Here is a 17025-nt window from a genome sequence, read left to right on the forward strand (position 1 = left end):
ATTATAAAAAGTGCATTACTAATCTATTTTATTTAACTGTTTTTCGCGATAAATTTGGGAAATTTGTTACCTTTCGAAGACTTTGCACCCGGTCACAGGCGGACCAAATATTTATCGCGAAATCACTTAAACATAGGACTTTGGCCTAAACATCAATCATTATGGTAATGTTATATTATCGAAAGTCATACATTTACATTTACAATAATTCTTATTGAAATTAAAAAAATTATAAAGTTTATAACAATATGTAACTTAGCGGTAACGTGCCGGGCGAGTAATGGCGCGCGTATGGCCAAAGAGAATATAATCACAACGTTTTACGTATGGCGTCGACGGAGATTCCCGCCGCTTCCGCCTTGTGCAGGCGCGGCGCTAGCGAGCTCGGGGCTCGCCGCAACGGCGTGTGATTGGTTGGTTTGGGCGTTATTTTGACCGAATGTTATATACTCACGTTCACATTAGGCGGAGTGGAGATGACGTACATCACAGCGTCCGCGACGTCACTTGGTTTGAGGATTGGCAGCTTCGTCTCTACCATACTGTCAGGCACCATGTTGGTATGCACCAGGCCGGGAGAAATGCTCTGCAAGAATACCAAATCAAATTCTACACCGACCAAAATAATACAAAAGAAAATATGGTACACATTACACATATTGGTAATTAAATATTTAACTGCCTTGTTGGTGTTGTATGACACCGCTTTGAGGGTTCGAGTTCGAATCCTGAGAAGTCATATTGGGTTATTCTGCTCAATATCAGCCTGGAGTCTGAAATTTCTACACGATATATCATAGGCCCTTTCAAAACATGCAACGGAACACATATGGCAATAAGTGTGTAACCTGATTACACCTCTACCTACCTCCTCGATGATAAAGGTGTCGTGTGTATTTTTACTAATTATTTTATTCATACATAAGCCATAGTTTAGCTTAGTTTTTCCAAAAGACACAATACCAACTGACCTAGAAATCGAACCCAAGACCTCTCAGTTTAACACATATTACTTCTTTTAAATATGGGTGATAATAATAGTGCTCTAAAATAGAAGAAAAATATTAGGTGTTGGTTTACAAATACGGCAGATTTCCATGCCCTCGCGCATTGACTGCAAACCGAGACTATACATTGCCTGTTGCTCGTTGTTTCTACGTCAAATATACACAAAACAAAAATAAGTTTATGCACCGTTAAACTTACCGTTGTCTTAATTTTACTATTACAATCCGCCAACTCCCCGGCGAGTGTTTTTGTGAGCACAGTAACTGCGTGCTTCGATGGCGAGTACAAATTAAACATAGTATCAAATGGCACGTAATGTCCAGCCACACTGAAATGAAAAAAGTTTAAAAAAAAAAAATTACCACCTTCAAAACCACTTAAAACAAAAAACAACGTACTGGTCAACAATTTTTGAGTCGGTGACTAATTAAAAATGCTAGGTAAGCTAGTTACTGAGTTCTGAGGTAACAAACATAAAAAAACACGTCGAACTGATAACCTCCTACTTTCTTTAAAGTCGGTTAAAATACCTAAAAAACAAACAGACATTCTGCGGACATAACATCAGACCACCAACTAAAATTGAAAAAATAATAATAAACTGTATAATTGTAAAATGTAAGTAGATATTGTAACTGACTTTTTGGGTGATCAACAACGTCAGCGGCCCTGTGACCACAAAGTCTTCGAAACGTCGGGAAAAAATTATAATATAAAAAACCGCAATAAAATCCGTAAAATTGTTCTATTTAAATATATAATATTCGCATAAACATAAGTAATCATTATACTGAAGTACCTGTTAATGTTTATAATGTGTCCATCGAATCCAGCTTTCTTCATAGAAGCAACTGCGTGCCGCGAACAAATAACAGGCCCTTTTAAATTCACATCAATAACCCTCATGACATCTTCTTCGCTTAATTGCTTGTCGCTCAAATCTGAAATAAACAGTCTTACTTATAAAAAAATTTACTCGATCAGCTATACTTAAGTCAAAACCCGCCATCTTGCTTCCTAATAAGGTTTAAACTAGGAACCGGTGATGTTTTTGAGAACTATTTGAGCAATTCTTAACCACCTCTTAACGCTAACACAAGTTTATAAGTAAAACTGTATAGATTAAATTGAAGTTTATTTAATATTTTAAACCGATTTCAAAAGAAGGACGTCGTAAAGTTTTTCATATTATTTATAAGGATAGGTCCACCTCTGCAGAATGCACACAGCGATAAAAATAACCTGTGAGAACTTTGCAATACACACTCATGCTGTTTATTCCCGAAGGAGTAAGCTGAGGCATAACTAGGACGCCCTCTTCACCATGTATATACGTATATACGTATGTGACGTTGCAATAAATTTAATTAACGCGTACACAAATTTAAGGGCTATCGCAGTTGACGTAATACTTTTGAGCTTGACCCGGTTTAAAACAAAAAAATAATTATAATATTATTGTAATGGCTAAAGACCCGTTGTATGTTGAGTGTCCGAAAATACCCACGCTTCGAATGAACATAAATTTCAAGAGATTTATTTATTTTTTATTTTATGGGTCACCACCATACGTTAGTATTATAAAATACTTTTAGTTTAAATGTTGCCAGGATATTATTACATAAAAAATAAAAACGACACCTTAGTAATTTGAATTACGAACCTACCTTAATAACAAACAAGAACATACCTTAAACATTTTTTTTTTTCATTTTATGCTAATAAAACAGAGTACAACACTCATTGGCTATATTCCCACAGCATTCATGGCGTTTATTACTGTTTCTTTATTTACTTATCTATTTAACCTGCATTAAACTAACAAAAATGTCTGCCAAAACAACGTATCTATTAAAAACTAGCTTTTACTCGCGGCTTCGCCCGCGTTAAGGAGTTTTCCGGGATACATTTTTTGACTTGACATGTATCGTTATATTATGACCAAATTACACAAAATCGTTATAAATTGTAGCCTATGTGTTATTCTGATGTATAATCAATATTACTGTAAAGTTCCATCCAAATCCGTTTAATAGTTTTTTCGTGAAAGTGGAACAAACATACATACATACATCCATCCTCACAAACTCTGACATTTATAATATTAGTAGGATATTACCAGTAATATGGCCTGCACATAAAATACCGGCGTTGTTGACTATAATGTGTACAGTGCCGTGATTCTCCTCGATCCATTTGAAAGTTTCCGCCACGTCCTTCGAGTCCGCGACGTCACACCGCCTCGAAATAATTGTACCTTTCCCGGTCACTGCCGACTGCAGAATCTAAACACGAATTGACCTTTGGTGAAAAAATAATAAAAGCAATGTACACTCTATTTCCTTTGTGTAACTGCTTTTTTCAATGGTCTAAGTTGGTTATTGACATACATAAATAGCATTACGCTTAAGTTTTTCCGTTTTCAGAGATAGGCGAGAGGTAACACACTCATGTCACTAGCTATTTTAGGTCTTGGCCCCTGTATTATAACTTATTGCCATTTTACAGGAACATTTCCAAACTTCGGGCCCGCGATCTTCAGGCTTACATTCAACATAAAATCCAACTATCACTATGCCAGACCAGGGATTCGAACCTGAGACTTTAGGGCAATAGTTGTACCGCGCCTGCCTTACAATTACGCCACCGAGGCGTTAGCTGGTTACTTTGTTATGAATTTAAAAGTAATATCTAAATACGAAGAAAATTATACCTTATATTTAAACGTAGGTTTTAAATTAAACTACCGTTTTGCATTTAATAATCATCTGATCTGAAGGTAGTAAACATTTCAAACAAATACATCGCAATAATTAATTAAAAATTATATCAGTTCTATATGAAGTATATACTGCTGGAGACCGTCTACAAAGATAAAGTATATTGATCTCTGGCCTAATTAGACATGACATACAAATTCTTTAAATCAATAAATAAAACGTAAAAAATAAACATCGTAAAAATATTAAAAATTACATCGACAAGCTGAGGTCTCCGTGCTAGCCCGATGACATTGAGTCCAGCGTCAGCCATGGCAACGCATACTGCGGCTCCAATACCAGCACTTGCCCCCGTCACCACTGCAGTCTTGCCGATCCATCGCTCCATTATTATAGTCTAAAGAGAGTGTAAGTCGGTATATGAAGGAACAAAGCTTTTTTATAAGAAAATAAAATAAAAAACCTGATAAGTGCGTGTTGGGCTTGCGCACGGAGGGTACCTTACAAACTTGTAGGTGAGATATCTAAGTATATAAATTTAAGTTGACAAACTTAACTTTGCTGTTTGATGCCTAAATATTATTGTTGCAGTAACCACAAATAATAAGTTTGTAATAATTAAATCTTTTCTTGTTATGAAAGTAGATATATACGGTTTTCAGATTTTTTCCTTTACATGTGCTGTAAGACATCTTTTAGTCAAAATTTATGATTCTAGGTTAACGGGAAATGCCCTATAGATTTAAATTATTTTGTAAAATTGCAAAATATGCGACTTAAACGGTCATATCTTTTGATGACGTGACTTTTAATTTATTTACAGCAGAAAGAGACTGTGGACCCGAGTATTTGATATAAAGTAAAATTTTACGCTAGCCTGAGAATAAAGGTCTTTACAGAACGATTGACGAACTTACGGACAACAAAGTGATACAATAAGGGTTCCTTTTAATGTACGGAACGCTAAAAAAAATCACAAATCGCCTCCTCACAGTAACAAGACTACCTGCTATTCTGCTGGAAAAGTGATCTACAGCTAAATTGTTATTCCCAAGCTTGCTCTATCTGCAACTCCATCCAAATTCAGCGATTTTTGTCTAGCAAACATCCAAATTTCCAAGACATATTGACAGAGTATCGCATCAATGCTAAGTCATATATGATAAAATTCTTTACACTTTTTTATGATTTCAATTAATAACAATATTTCTTACGGTAATGAGTTTGACCGTTTGTCCTGCGCGCGCCCCCACGGCGCAGCAATAGAGCCGTAGCGTGACGATTTATATTAGTTTATTTTTTATTATCTAGTGCCATAACGTATTTATAGATAAATAGGTACATATATACATTTATACGTATTATTACGCTTGCACCTCTCCCAGTTCTAAGATTATATAGAGCGGACATTAGCAAGATTGTCATACAAAAATGTTGTGCTTACGCGATGTTTATCTACCGTAAAATAGCAACACACCAATGTAAAATACTTCATAATTTTTCCATATCGTCATTTGCACGTTTTTAACGCGAAATACATTTTTGTGTAAATATGTTATATTGTATTAAAATCTTGTCTGCGGACGTTGTAAAATCACACGATATTTCAACTATAGCAATGACTTATTATTAATTAGTAATAACTTTTGGAGCACAAATATGGTCCTAACTTCTTCTCTATAACTAACTATACTGTTTAATGTGTTTGTATCCCAGATGATTTGGATTGATAGAAACGGATTACAACTTAGCACAATTTAGAAATGCGACTTTATCTACCTTTACTGTTTTCCTACATTCCCATTGTTTATGTCTGTCCTTTCTTTCATAGACTGGACTATAGTTTCGGATATTATTATACTTTATAAAGTGTGTTATTTTTAAGTATAACCGCTTTTGGATAAAAGGTAGTTAGTTACCTATTTAATCATGAAGTGGAAATATTAATACTAATTAATATTAATATTTATAACGTGGCTGCTATAACTAAAAAATATAGTTAACAAAAAGAGATTCTGAAAACCAGTACCTGTATCATGTTGAACTAACAGATTCGCATACTAAAAATAACCAATTTCCCACATAACAACATGTAATGCACTAATAAAATCGTAAAACGTACCTGTGTAGTAACTAACCTTTTAAAGAAAATTTTTGTTTTGCAACACCGCACACAATCCAATGCCGGCAAGCTGTATGTTCGCCACGGTTACTAAACTTATTGTGTCCCTAGCGGTATAAAATGCAACGTGTTTTTACAATATTGAGAAGTTAATTCACTGTTTTTAGCCCAAGGATACCATAATGGCCGCAGTGACTTGCCTTTATACAGTCTCTTTATGCCAATCATGCTACAAAATGTTATAGGTACTTATCTACTGCGTCTTCGGGTAGTCATTAGTTAGATAGCTAGTGAAAGGCTGGTAGGTTAGCTAGGCTAGGGCTCATGTCCTCACCAGTGAGGATCGTGACGCGTTTTCCTTTTATTTCCCTCTACCTACCAACCCGAGCTGGCTACTTTGTTTTACCTTATGCCTTGTATTCCTTAAGAATTTCATTTTAATTTAAAATGTCCGCAGTTATAAGTGATCTTAAGTGTTGTTTTGAAATAATAATAATTATTCTGATATATTGTTTTGACGTATAAATGCAACTGTTCGCCTACGTGAAAAACATTATGCAAATTTCGGTAATAATGTTTACAAGAGTTATAGGAATCAATATGTCCTAGTCGGTAACAGTGGCAAAAGTTGAAATTTTCCAAAAGGGAACCGAAACAACATTGCGGTATATGCATAAATGCGGTTTGCAAATCATTCTGATGATAATAAGATATTACATAGAGAGAAGTCGGCAGGAATCGAGTTATGTGGACCCTTCAGTCTTCATCACTGGTCGGTGGTGAATATCACATATCTTTATCACTCACATATGTATCTTTGCTGATTTTTTAAAACCTTTATATATTGTGTTTGCTGCTGAGTACCTATTGTAAACCAGTATATTATACAAATCAGCACTTGTTAAGTTATTTACGTTTTTTCAATTGCATATTCCGGTTATCGCAGGAGCCGCGCTTAATAGAACTTCAAATATACCTACACAGTACACACATCACGCCATTTACCCCGAAGGGTAGACAAATGTGAAACCACGGCATCCACTTTCCCCTTGTGTGCCCCGTTCCATAATGTATATAAATAAATAAATGCGAATGTTAGTTAATTGTTTGTATGTTAATGAACAATAAATTGATATGTTATTTGTTTTTTTTACTATTTCTATGAAGTCAATGTCGATAATAGTTTGACAGTAAAACATTATCTGCGCTTCGCTCCACCATAAATGCGCCGGCCCGGCCAGTTTCTATTTTAATTACTTACCATTCTTGCCTATTTCAATAGTAATTTATCTGACCTCGATTTTAAATAATGAGGCCTGCTAGCCACTGACAAGTCAATGGAACTTCTGTAATCCAGCTCGATCAGTGTCTTTCAGAAAACAATTATAACCTGACATGAAAAATAAAAACCTCGTCATGTTCTGGTAAAATATGGAACTAAACGAAAGAGCAAAAGTGGAGTTCTCAAAACGTTTTTTTCTTTGGTCAGACAAAAGAATTACTGTTCACTTTTATTAATTATACATTATAGCTTCTTTTTCTTCACTGACCATCTCTCTGTACAGGGAGTTCAAGAATAGCAATTATCACATAACGTTAAGAAGCTAGAGATATAGGATTAAAAAAGAAACAACCATTAATATTTTCAAATTGTATAATATATTTTATTAATTATATGTTACTAATAGTATGTTAATAGAAAAATTCCGACATGGCTGACGCTTAACAAGGCTACGGATAACATAAATGTCGACTGTACACTCAGCATACTTCATACTATACCATCTGATACTCTTATACATTCATAGGAACATTTGCACCTTAGCCTAGATCGTAACTCTACGGCTACCGGAGATAATTTTAAAAGCCGGGAGTAAAGCATTCTTTGAATAAAACCTCCAATCTTTTTGGACTCTGCCCCATGTAACCTTTTTGTCTATGACCGAAATAAGCTAATTGCTATCGCAAAAATAAGATAAAATTACCACTCTTTGGAAATAGACAAAACGAATGAACGGCCAATACAAGCCATTTAAATCGTTGAAAGCGCATGTGCAGAAGTCGTTCGTTCCTATAAGCTTGTGTGAAATAAAGTTTTACAAGTATTGGCCATACGTTCGCTTTCCCTTTCACACTTTGTCTATTCATGTAATAGGGTACGAAGGCATTGTCCATTCTCTACGTCTATGGTTAATGTACGCAACTGCTGACACTTGTGACCAACTTCAGCCCGGTCAAAAACATTGGAGGTTATAATGAATGAATAATTAATTTCAACGTTTAAATATTTTTCAAGGCTTTTATAAGTTTTTATAATTCCATATAAGTAGTTAATATAACAATCGAAAATTTATTAACATTTTATCGCACCTGAGAAGTTGTTATAAAAATATTTTTTAAGACGAATATCCTTTTTTATACTATACTTTACTTCCCGGCTTACAATATTTTATATAATCTATTTGCGTCACTGCTACCTTCTTAAAGACCAGCTCAACGAGTGACAAAACCATTAAATATTTTGCATATGTTATAAATATAATCATAAGTTGACATTGTAAAATGGAAGTGTTATGTTTTATTATTTCTCTTTTGTCGAGTCATTTAGGGGTCCAAAAACAAAACCCTGATTAAAATATTTTTCATCAAGACTTATAAAACGGATTTCAAACTTCATATCAATTTTCAAGATAATAAAAAAAATCATAATGTAGTTGATCTTCGAAATAACGAATATACATAAAAATCTATAAATATCGATGTTCCTAAAAGTTACGTCAATAATGAATATAAACATAAAAAGACCTATTGTAAATGAAATAACTCATAGTAACTATTAAATAAAACTGATATGAAAACATTAGGCCGAACTTGCGGCTGCCACTACCCCGCAAAATGAAATACATGAAAGCTGCCTGAAGTTGTTACTGAAATTCCATTATTTAACGAAAAATTAATGAATCATTTTTAATTATAATTATAACGGAACACCAGATAGTAATCAAAATCAACCATGTTGCAAACCTTATTCATATAATATTTAAAGGCCTCTCTGCCAGTAAATATTTATAAAATACATAAAAACAAAGATTTGATAATTTTTAATAAATCAATTCAATAGTCCAATAGTCAATCAACTTTATTTTTTGTGTATAATGGAATTCCATAACTTAGTACAGATATAAAGGTCAACTTGACCGGCACGGAAACACGTTGAATAAAATCGCGTTTATTTTGTATGCGCGGTTTCATAATAAATGAATTAAGACACTGTCCAACTTGGCGCACCTAATCGACACCAGGCATAACAGATATTGTAAAAAAAATATATTAAATTGGCCAACCCCTTAGAATGACCAAAAAATGCGACTCCTAAGTCAAGTCGTTTAACTTTGACGTTTGTGTTTGGTCGAGAGACCAATGCGTCAGTCACGTGGTAGCCTCCCAACCAATCACAATAAAACGACACGGAGTCGTGTCGTGTTTTTTTGCCACATTCTAAACAGTAAGAATACACATATATGTTTACGTTTCTAATAAAAAAAAAATAATGGACTTAAAGGACAAGTTGCGTAAACATAGGTCACGACAGTACTAATACTAAAACGTAATGTTATATTGATGTCTTATGAGCAAATTATTAATTGATTATTTGATGAATTTGATAAATAATTGGAATTAATAAAAAAATCATAATATATTTAAAAAATATTGAATGTGAAGTAATACCCTATCGTAATAAAAAAAGTCATATTCTAATTGAAATGTTATTGCCATATAAAATGGAAATCATCTATTGGTCATTTAAAATACCTGACACACAAGCAACTGACTTGACAGTTGTGTACTAGTATTTACTGGTATGTCAGTAACTCGACTCGTCTCGACGTGTCACAGTATGTAGCTACTAATAAGACGGCGTGGGCTCTGGCTAATCCGCTGTCAACTTTATCTATTAGCGGGATTAGATACTTTGTTTAACGAGACAAGCTTGTCGTTCGCCTGATGATAAGCGATATGACCGCCCGTAGACAACAGAAACACCATCCAACACCTTGAATTAAGTACTGTTTGGTATTCCACTGCGCTCGCCATCCTGAGACATGAGATGTTAAGTCTCATTATGTCCAGTAGTTACACTGGCTACAATGTCCTTCAAACCGGAATAAAACAGTGACTACACACTACTTGTATTGCGAGTAAAAACAGAAAATCTAATGCAAGCCACTGGCCACTCGCACCAGGTCCGTAACTTCCGCCGTAACAGCTCTATCAGTGACACGGGGCCGCCCGGCTCTAAGAGCCCCTCTTGGTTCATACCTATATTAAACTCAGCGGCCAATCAAAAGTTCGCTCCCTGAACACCCACAAATTTTAATAAAGGGCCGCTTTGTGGCAAGCCACGCTATAGACTCGCACATAACATTGATTGATACGATCATGCTGGACAGCAGATGCACTGAACTGTTGTAATTGGTTAGAAACAGACTACCTTACAAATTTTAACCAAATGATTTACTTATAAAATTATTGTTTTATTTATTGTATTCATCCTGATGTATTTACTTCCAATATAAAACTGGCATAACACCAATATCCAACAATATTACATAAAGCACATTAATATAAAATAATAATCTACCTTTTACTCCCGCCTATATAATTACTCTTATTACTATGTTATATGCATATAATTATGATCCACAATACGTATTACAACGAAAAAAAAGCATAAACTATTTTCGAATTTGTAAATACTACTCTGTTCTGGGATATATAAAAAATATTGCATGAAAAATTAATATCTTAAAATGTAACAATGTCTATATTATAATTACTATGAATTGCACTTACCTCTAATATCACTTACAAATAATTCTTAAATATAATTGTAGATCCTCTTCTATAATTCCAAAATTAAACCGAGAATTGATATATTAGCTAAGAGAATCCACTTTTAGAGATCACTGTTAAAATTTCAATACTATTTGTAAATTTTGTTTTCTAAAAAAATCCTCTGACATTTTATCAGTTTTTTATATTTCCACAAAATCTAAAGGCACAACCAATTCTGTATAACAGTTGTGAAATGTCTTACTTTTTTCTTGTGACATTGAAAATCATAAGTCATTACTTTTGTTGATAAACATGTGCTGTTTCCTTAGTTTTTAACAATAAAAATATGAAAGTATGTATATTATTAATTTTATACATATTTTTTTAAGAAATAATATTATCGACTGTCTGCTGTTTTGCCCAATCCTATTTTGGGTTAGCATATTGACAATGCATTTTGCAATTATACAAAGCAACAAAGCCCAAAATATTAGTGCCAGACGCACAAGTACTTGAAAAATAAACTCTCTAAGGGCGTTGCAAAAAGTGGTGCTTTAGGCACTTGAGATCTGATATAGGGAAAAAGAAAAGAAATCGAATATTCTTACCGATAGCGACCTACTTTCTTATTCGATACTTTTTCTAAATTAGTGCTGTAATATTTTCTTTTTAGCTGCCGAAAAAAATATTTGATAATGTAGAGATTCCAAAGCACAAATATACCTTATGGTACAGGTTGTTTGTGATTCTTCTGTATCGATACTACTTACTAGTAAAGTATCGATACTTTTATTCGATAACGCATCTCTAGTATTAAATTACCATCAGAAAAAACCCTATCATTTCTGCATGAAGCTTGATAAATTATTCGTCTTCCTGAAGACATATACTGCAATGGAGTGTAAAACCCTTCACTACTTGTGAGATTAGACCTAAGTCATAGAAAATGTATGAAACTTTCATACTGTTATGCTATGCGTTGCAATACGGCCCTTATTAATGTGCGCTAACGTTTAAAATAGTTTAAGTACAGAGCACATGTAATCTTACGTAATTGGACCTAAGTTAGAACAATGTACGATTATGATCTGCAGATATTAGATACGAAACTTGTTTCGACACTTAGCTTAATCTCTATCTCACACATCACTGGAACAAACTCTGCACTTTCAACTTGGGCAAGTACTGGGACTGCGACTGCTTGATGATCGTCACCTGAAATTATATTATCGAATTAACAAATTGAGTATACGAACTTGTGGATCTGGTTTAAACAGGCATAATTGTGTCGACTGACGAGAGATAATCATCTCCAGTCAGTCTACACTATATATGGATCCCTCTCCACTTACCATCAGGTGCAGTGTCACATTGTCTTGCCCGTATAGAAAAAAAATGCAATGGTCATACAGCATACATAAGAGGTATTCGCAATTTATTATTAGACATTATGCCTGGTGTCGACTAGGCGCGCCGGATGAAAATGAATCTAGTCGTATTAATACGACTGCTGATTCGATTCTCCACGCATAGATGCTCCTCAAATCGACGTTGGCCATTACGCAGTATAAAAATTATCTATTGATAAAATTTTCTCTCATAATAGCTTATTATGTATAAGGGAATCGCTTCCGACAACGAAGATAGATGATAGTGCATATGATTGCTGACAAGACGACATAAAAATTACAATCGTATAATTATAATTTTATCAATGAATTGTTGCACGGTGCGCTCCGCGCCGAGCAAGGTCGTTGACCCGCGCGTCAGCTGATTATTCTTCGCGTTTCTTTAAATTACTATCATTTTCTTTTTTGCTTCTTGGTTTTATTTTTCTTTTCATTCATTATCCCATATAAAAATAAGAGAAGTAACTAATAATAATTACTTGACAGCAATTTTTTTAGCGTATTTCAAAATTTTAAAAAATTGCCTATTTTCGTCTTCGAGAGCCCTACTCTATAATCTGTTTCTATTTCTTACCTCATGATACTGCATGTTCTCCTTCGGCTCCAATGGATCTTCCTTCAATATCTGGAAAAGGTGGAAAATATGAATAACGTTTTCCTGTACAATAGCAGAATGAGTTTGGATTTTTTTTATATTAACATGAATTCTATTAAAGTAAAATAATCAACTTGTAAAAGTTCTATTACAGATGCGTGTGGTGGCAGTACGCGCAGCTGGTGCGCGCGCAATAACTATTTTGTGTGTCACTCACTTGTCATTCGTCATGCGTACCTTGGGCGGGCGGCGCGGCGGCGGCTCGTGGTGCGTGGTGCGCGCGGCGTGCAGCACGCGCAGCTGGTGCGCGCGCAGCAGGTGCTCCGTGTTACACTCACTCGTCAGTCGTCATGCGTACCTTGGGCGGCAGCAGCGGCGGCGGCGCGTGGTGCGTGGTGCGCGCGGCGTGCAGCACGCGCAGCTGGTGCGCGCGCAGCAGGTGCTCCGTGTTACACTCACTCGTCAGTCGTCATGCGTACCTTGGGCGGGCGGCCCGCGGCGCGGCGGCGGCTCGTGGTGCGGGGTGCGCGCGTGCAGCACGCGCAGCTGGTGCGCGCGCAGCAGGTGCTCCGTGTTACACTCACTCGTCAGTCGTCATGCGTACCTTTGGGCGGCGCGGCGGCGGCTCGTGGTGCGTGGTGCGCGGGCGTGCAGCACGCGCAGCTGGTGCGCGCGCAGCAGGTGCTCCGTGTTACACCTCACTCGTCAGTCGTCATGCGTACCTTTGGGCGGGCGGCGCGGCGGCGGCTCGTGGTGCGTGGTGCGCGCGGCGTGCAGCACGCGCAGCTGGTGCGCGCGCAGCAGGTGCTCCGTGTTACACTCACTCGTCAGTCGTCATGCGTACCTTGGGCGGGCGGCCGCGGCGCGGCGGCGGCTCGTGGTGCGTGGTGCGCGCGGCGTGCAGCACGCGCAGCTGGTGCGCGCGCAGCAGGTGCTCCGTGTTACACTCACTCGTCAGTCGTCATGCGTACCTTTGGGCGGCCGCGGCGCGGCGGCGGCTCGTGGTGGGTGGTGCGCGCGGCGTGCAGCGCGCGCAGCTGGTGCGCGCAGCAGGTGCTCCGTGTTACACTCACTCGTCAGTCGTCATGCGTACCTTGGCGGGCGGCGCGGCGGCGGCTCGTGGTGCGTGGTGTGCGGTGTGCAGCACGCGCAGCTGGTGCGCGCGCAGCAGGTGCTCCGTGTTACACTCACTCGTCAGTCGTCATGCGTACCTTGGGCGGGCAGTAGCGCGGCGGCGGCTCGTGGTGCGTGGTGCGCGCGGCGTGCAGCACGCGCAGCTGGTGCGCGCGCAGCAGGTGCTCCGTGTGCTCGCGCGGCGACGGGAACTGGCTGTTGCACGTCGAGAACACGCACGGGTACACGCGCTCTAAACACAACCACACACAAACATTAACATTTAACACTCATTGCCTGTATGTTACTTATGACACTGCGCATCCCTGTCCTTAAACAGGGATACGGAAAACAGAGACAGAAATGATGGGGAACAAGGACAGAGACAAGGGCGAAGAAGACAAGGCTAAACATCGGATAGGGAGGATATAGATAGCTATGGGGACAGGGTTAGGCATGGGGGTAAGAACTTAAACAAGAATGGGGACATAGTATTGTACTGACTGGTATCCTCCGGTTGGTCATGGCTGGTGTCCCCGGCGGCCACGTGCACCACCACGTGCTGCTGCAGCGAGCGCTCGTTGGGGAAGGTGAGCTTCGCACACTGGACACGCGCGCTGCTGGTTCGGATGGCGCGCCACCACCTTCATCGTCTCACGTGCGCTTTCTGGCGTCTACACAACAAACATAATGATCATAAAAATTATAGTCCTATCACTACATTTTCTTAACATAAAGTTTCATTTCATTTCAACAATAATAAATAAATCTTTTGCAATCAATTCAAAGTAGTATTAAAAAATATGATACCTATGATTGTACATATGGTTCCGCTGCTGGAACTGCTCTCCGCAGACGGTACAGTCGTACGTGGTCTCCACGGGGCGTCCGTTCAGATGCCGCTTGCGATGCTGGTTCAGATTCGTCACCTGAACAACACAGAACAAGAATTAAGCCCATTCTAGTATTTAAAAATATCTTAATATTGTTTGTGGGTTAAAATTAAGTACCGAGATTAACTTACCAAATGGTGGGATCCTATGAAAGTAGTTTTGAGGTCCCGTATTGTCTTCAATCTTTAGAAGACACACAGCTAAGATAACACGTCTGAGGATGGCGAATTCAATCCCAATAATTTTAAATAAGTTTTTCACCTATTGATATACCTTTGAGAAGTTTAATAATAATAATAACCGATCAATATTTATACATAAAACTTTTTGGATTGCCAATTCACATAATACCATAAATAATTACATAATATTAGATTTTATTATACTATTTTCTTTAATAGACAAAATAACAAGTTTCAAAGACCGCAAATATTATACCTGAGCATACGCCTTGTCACAACCCGGCTCGGGGCATACGTGAAGGGTCTCTCGCCAGTATGAAGACGAACATGGTTGTTCAAATTGGTCACCTAAACAAAAAAAATTACAAACAACTTTGTTACCTGTTATGTAACTGGTTACCTAAATAAACATTTTTCCCATGCCTCTGTTTATTCCTATACGAAATCTATTTTGACACGCTTTAAAAGCAGGTAGTAGACATTTTACAAGTGTAATTTAAATAACATAATATTATCTAATAATGCAGTTTTATATGGCCGGAGCTGCAAACATAAACTAGTCAATTCTTAGTAAATTTTTCCCACACCTAACAAGATATTTAAAGGTGTAAAATGTATACAAACACATAAAGCTGAAGAGTTTGCTTGTTTAAACACGCTAGTCTCAATAACTCTACTAGACCGGTTTTGATATATTTTTTTCTCAGATAGCTACATTATTCCTGCATGCTTTAGGCTATTTTTATCCCGGGAAAATATAAAACGCGACTTTTATCCCGGATTTTTTTCTTCCATGCGGTCTTCCAACCAAAAGCTAATTACTGATAAATCTATATATATAAAAATCAATTGCTGTTCGTTAGTCTCGCTAAAACTCGAGAACGGCTGAACGGATTTATCTTATCTTGGTCTTGAATTATTCGTGGAGGTCTAGGGAAGATTTAAAAGGTGAGAAAATTCGAATAATTGCCGGAAAATCCTCAAAACAGCATTTTTCTATTTCCCATACAAACGTTTTCTAAATAAAATGGAGAGTCAATTTGTAATTTATTACCGCTGCATAAAGTTCAAATTCGCGTGCGCGTTGGAGGATCTAATATCGCGTTCTGAAACTCAACAAAAGTGAAAGTGAATCGCGAACGCGACAAAATTGCATAGTCTCAAAATACATAGTACATAAATAGTGGTCGGCTTCGAGAAACTCAATTTTAGCTAACTTCAGTTGTTAATATAATATATAACTCAAAGGTGACTGACAGTGATATATCAAGGAACAGCCCAAACCATTGGACAGATCGGGCTAAGACTTTACATGCATAAAGCTACTATGACGTAGGCATCCCCTAAGAAAGGATTTTGATAAATTCTACCCTTAAGGGGATAAAATAGGGGATGAAAGTTTGTATAAATGTTCTTAGATTTTCGACTGATAGAACTGAAATTATAGATTGGGGATAAAATTAGTTTGAACCTATAAGTACCGGGAAAATATGTAGCAAGACTTTTATCAAACAGTGGAATTTTATCCTGGAAAACACCTTCACGCGGGCGAAGCCGCGAGCAAAAGCTAGTGTGATATAAAATATTTAAAACAATTATAAATAAGGATTTAAGGTTTTTTATATTATAAATAACAAGGCTGTACAAGAGAAGTAATAAAAAGTAATAATACCAGTCTTTTAGTTACCAGGTCAGTAAAATGATTATGAGACTTTTAGCTGCAAATGTAGGTCAGGTGCATATCTTATCTAATGACTTCATAGCCTAGCATTGCGTTGTTGTTATGAATCACTCTTTAGTTTCTTGTCTGCTAAATCCCTGTAGGATTATAAACATTAATTTAGGTGCAAAAGCACTCCTTAAAATCTTCAAATATCACCATACCATATAAGTGACAGTAATTAAGTCAAAGATTTCATTATAATTTATTTATTTGCTTAAATACATATTATGTAAAGGTAGAATTAATGTCAAAGGCTATCAGTCAACCCGTAGCAGTGCACAAATAAAAACGTAGCAGGTGCAATATGACTATCTGTGGACCCAATGATTGGTTCATAGACAACCGAAAAACTGCCCGATAATAATGTCACTAACTACGACAGTTAGACACCTTTCAGTTCTTATTACATCGCCTGCTCAAAATA

At 37.1% G+C, this 17025-nt stretch overlaps 2 protein-coding genes across 2 annotated transcripts in view; both read right to left on the bottom strand.

Moving 5' to 3' along the window:
• Positions 1-454: 454 nt before the first annotated feature.
• LOC115452527 (farnesol dehydrogenase) lies at positions 455-6064 on the bottom strand (the record flags this gene model as incomplete). Its single annotated transcript, XM_037440544.1, is given in 6 exon segments — positions 455-586; positions 1207-1336; positions 1808-1949; positions 3128-3293; positions 3985-4125; positions 5867-6064. Coding segments are annotated over 5 exon segments (702 nt in total), but the record flags the coding sequence as incomplete, so codon positions are not given.
• Positions 6065-7486: 1422 nt separating this feature from the next.
• LOC119189834 (zinc finger protein 467-like) overlaps positions 7487-17025 on the bottom strand; it is a 10133-nt gene continuing 594 nt past the window's right edge. Inside the window, 8 exon segments of the mRNA XM_037440496.1 lie at positions 7487-11901; positions 12670-12720; positions 13535-13624; positions 13902-14056; positions 14308-14447; positions 14614-14732; positions 15135-15173; positions 15176-15226. Of these exon segments, the coding sequence (XP_037296393.1) occupies positions 11833-11901; positions 12670-12720; positions 13535-13624; positions 13902-14056; positions 14308-14447; positions 14614-14732; positions 15135-15173; positions 15176-15226 (714 nt within the window). The 3' untranslated portion in view covers positions 7487-11832.

This window comes from Manduca sexta, chromosome 19 (genome assembly GCF_014839805.1).
Source record: "Manduca sexta isolate Smith_Timp_Sample1 chromosome 19, JHU_Msex_v1.0, whole genome shotgun sequence".
Taxonomy (NCBI): Eukaryota; Metazoa; Arthropoda; class Insecta; order Lepidoptera; family Sphingidae; genus Manduca; species Manduca sexta.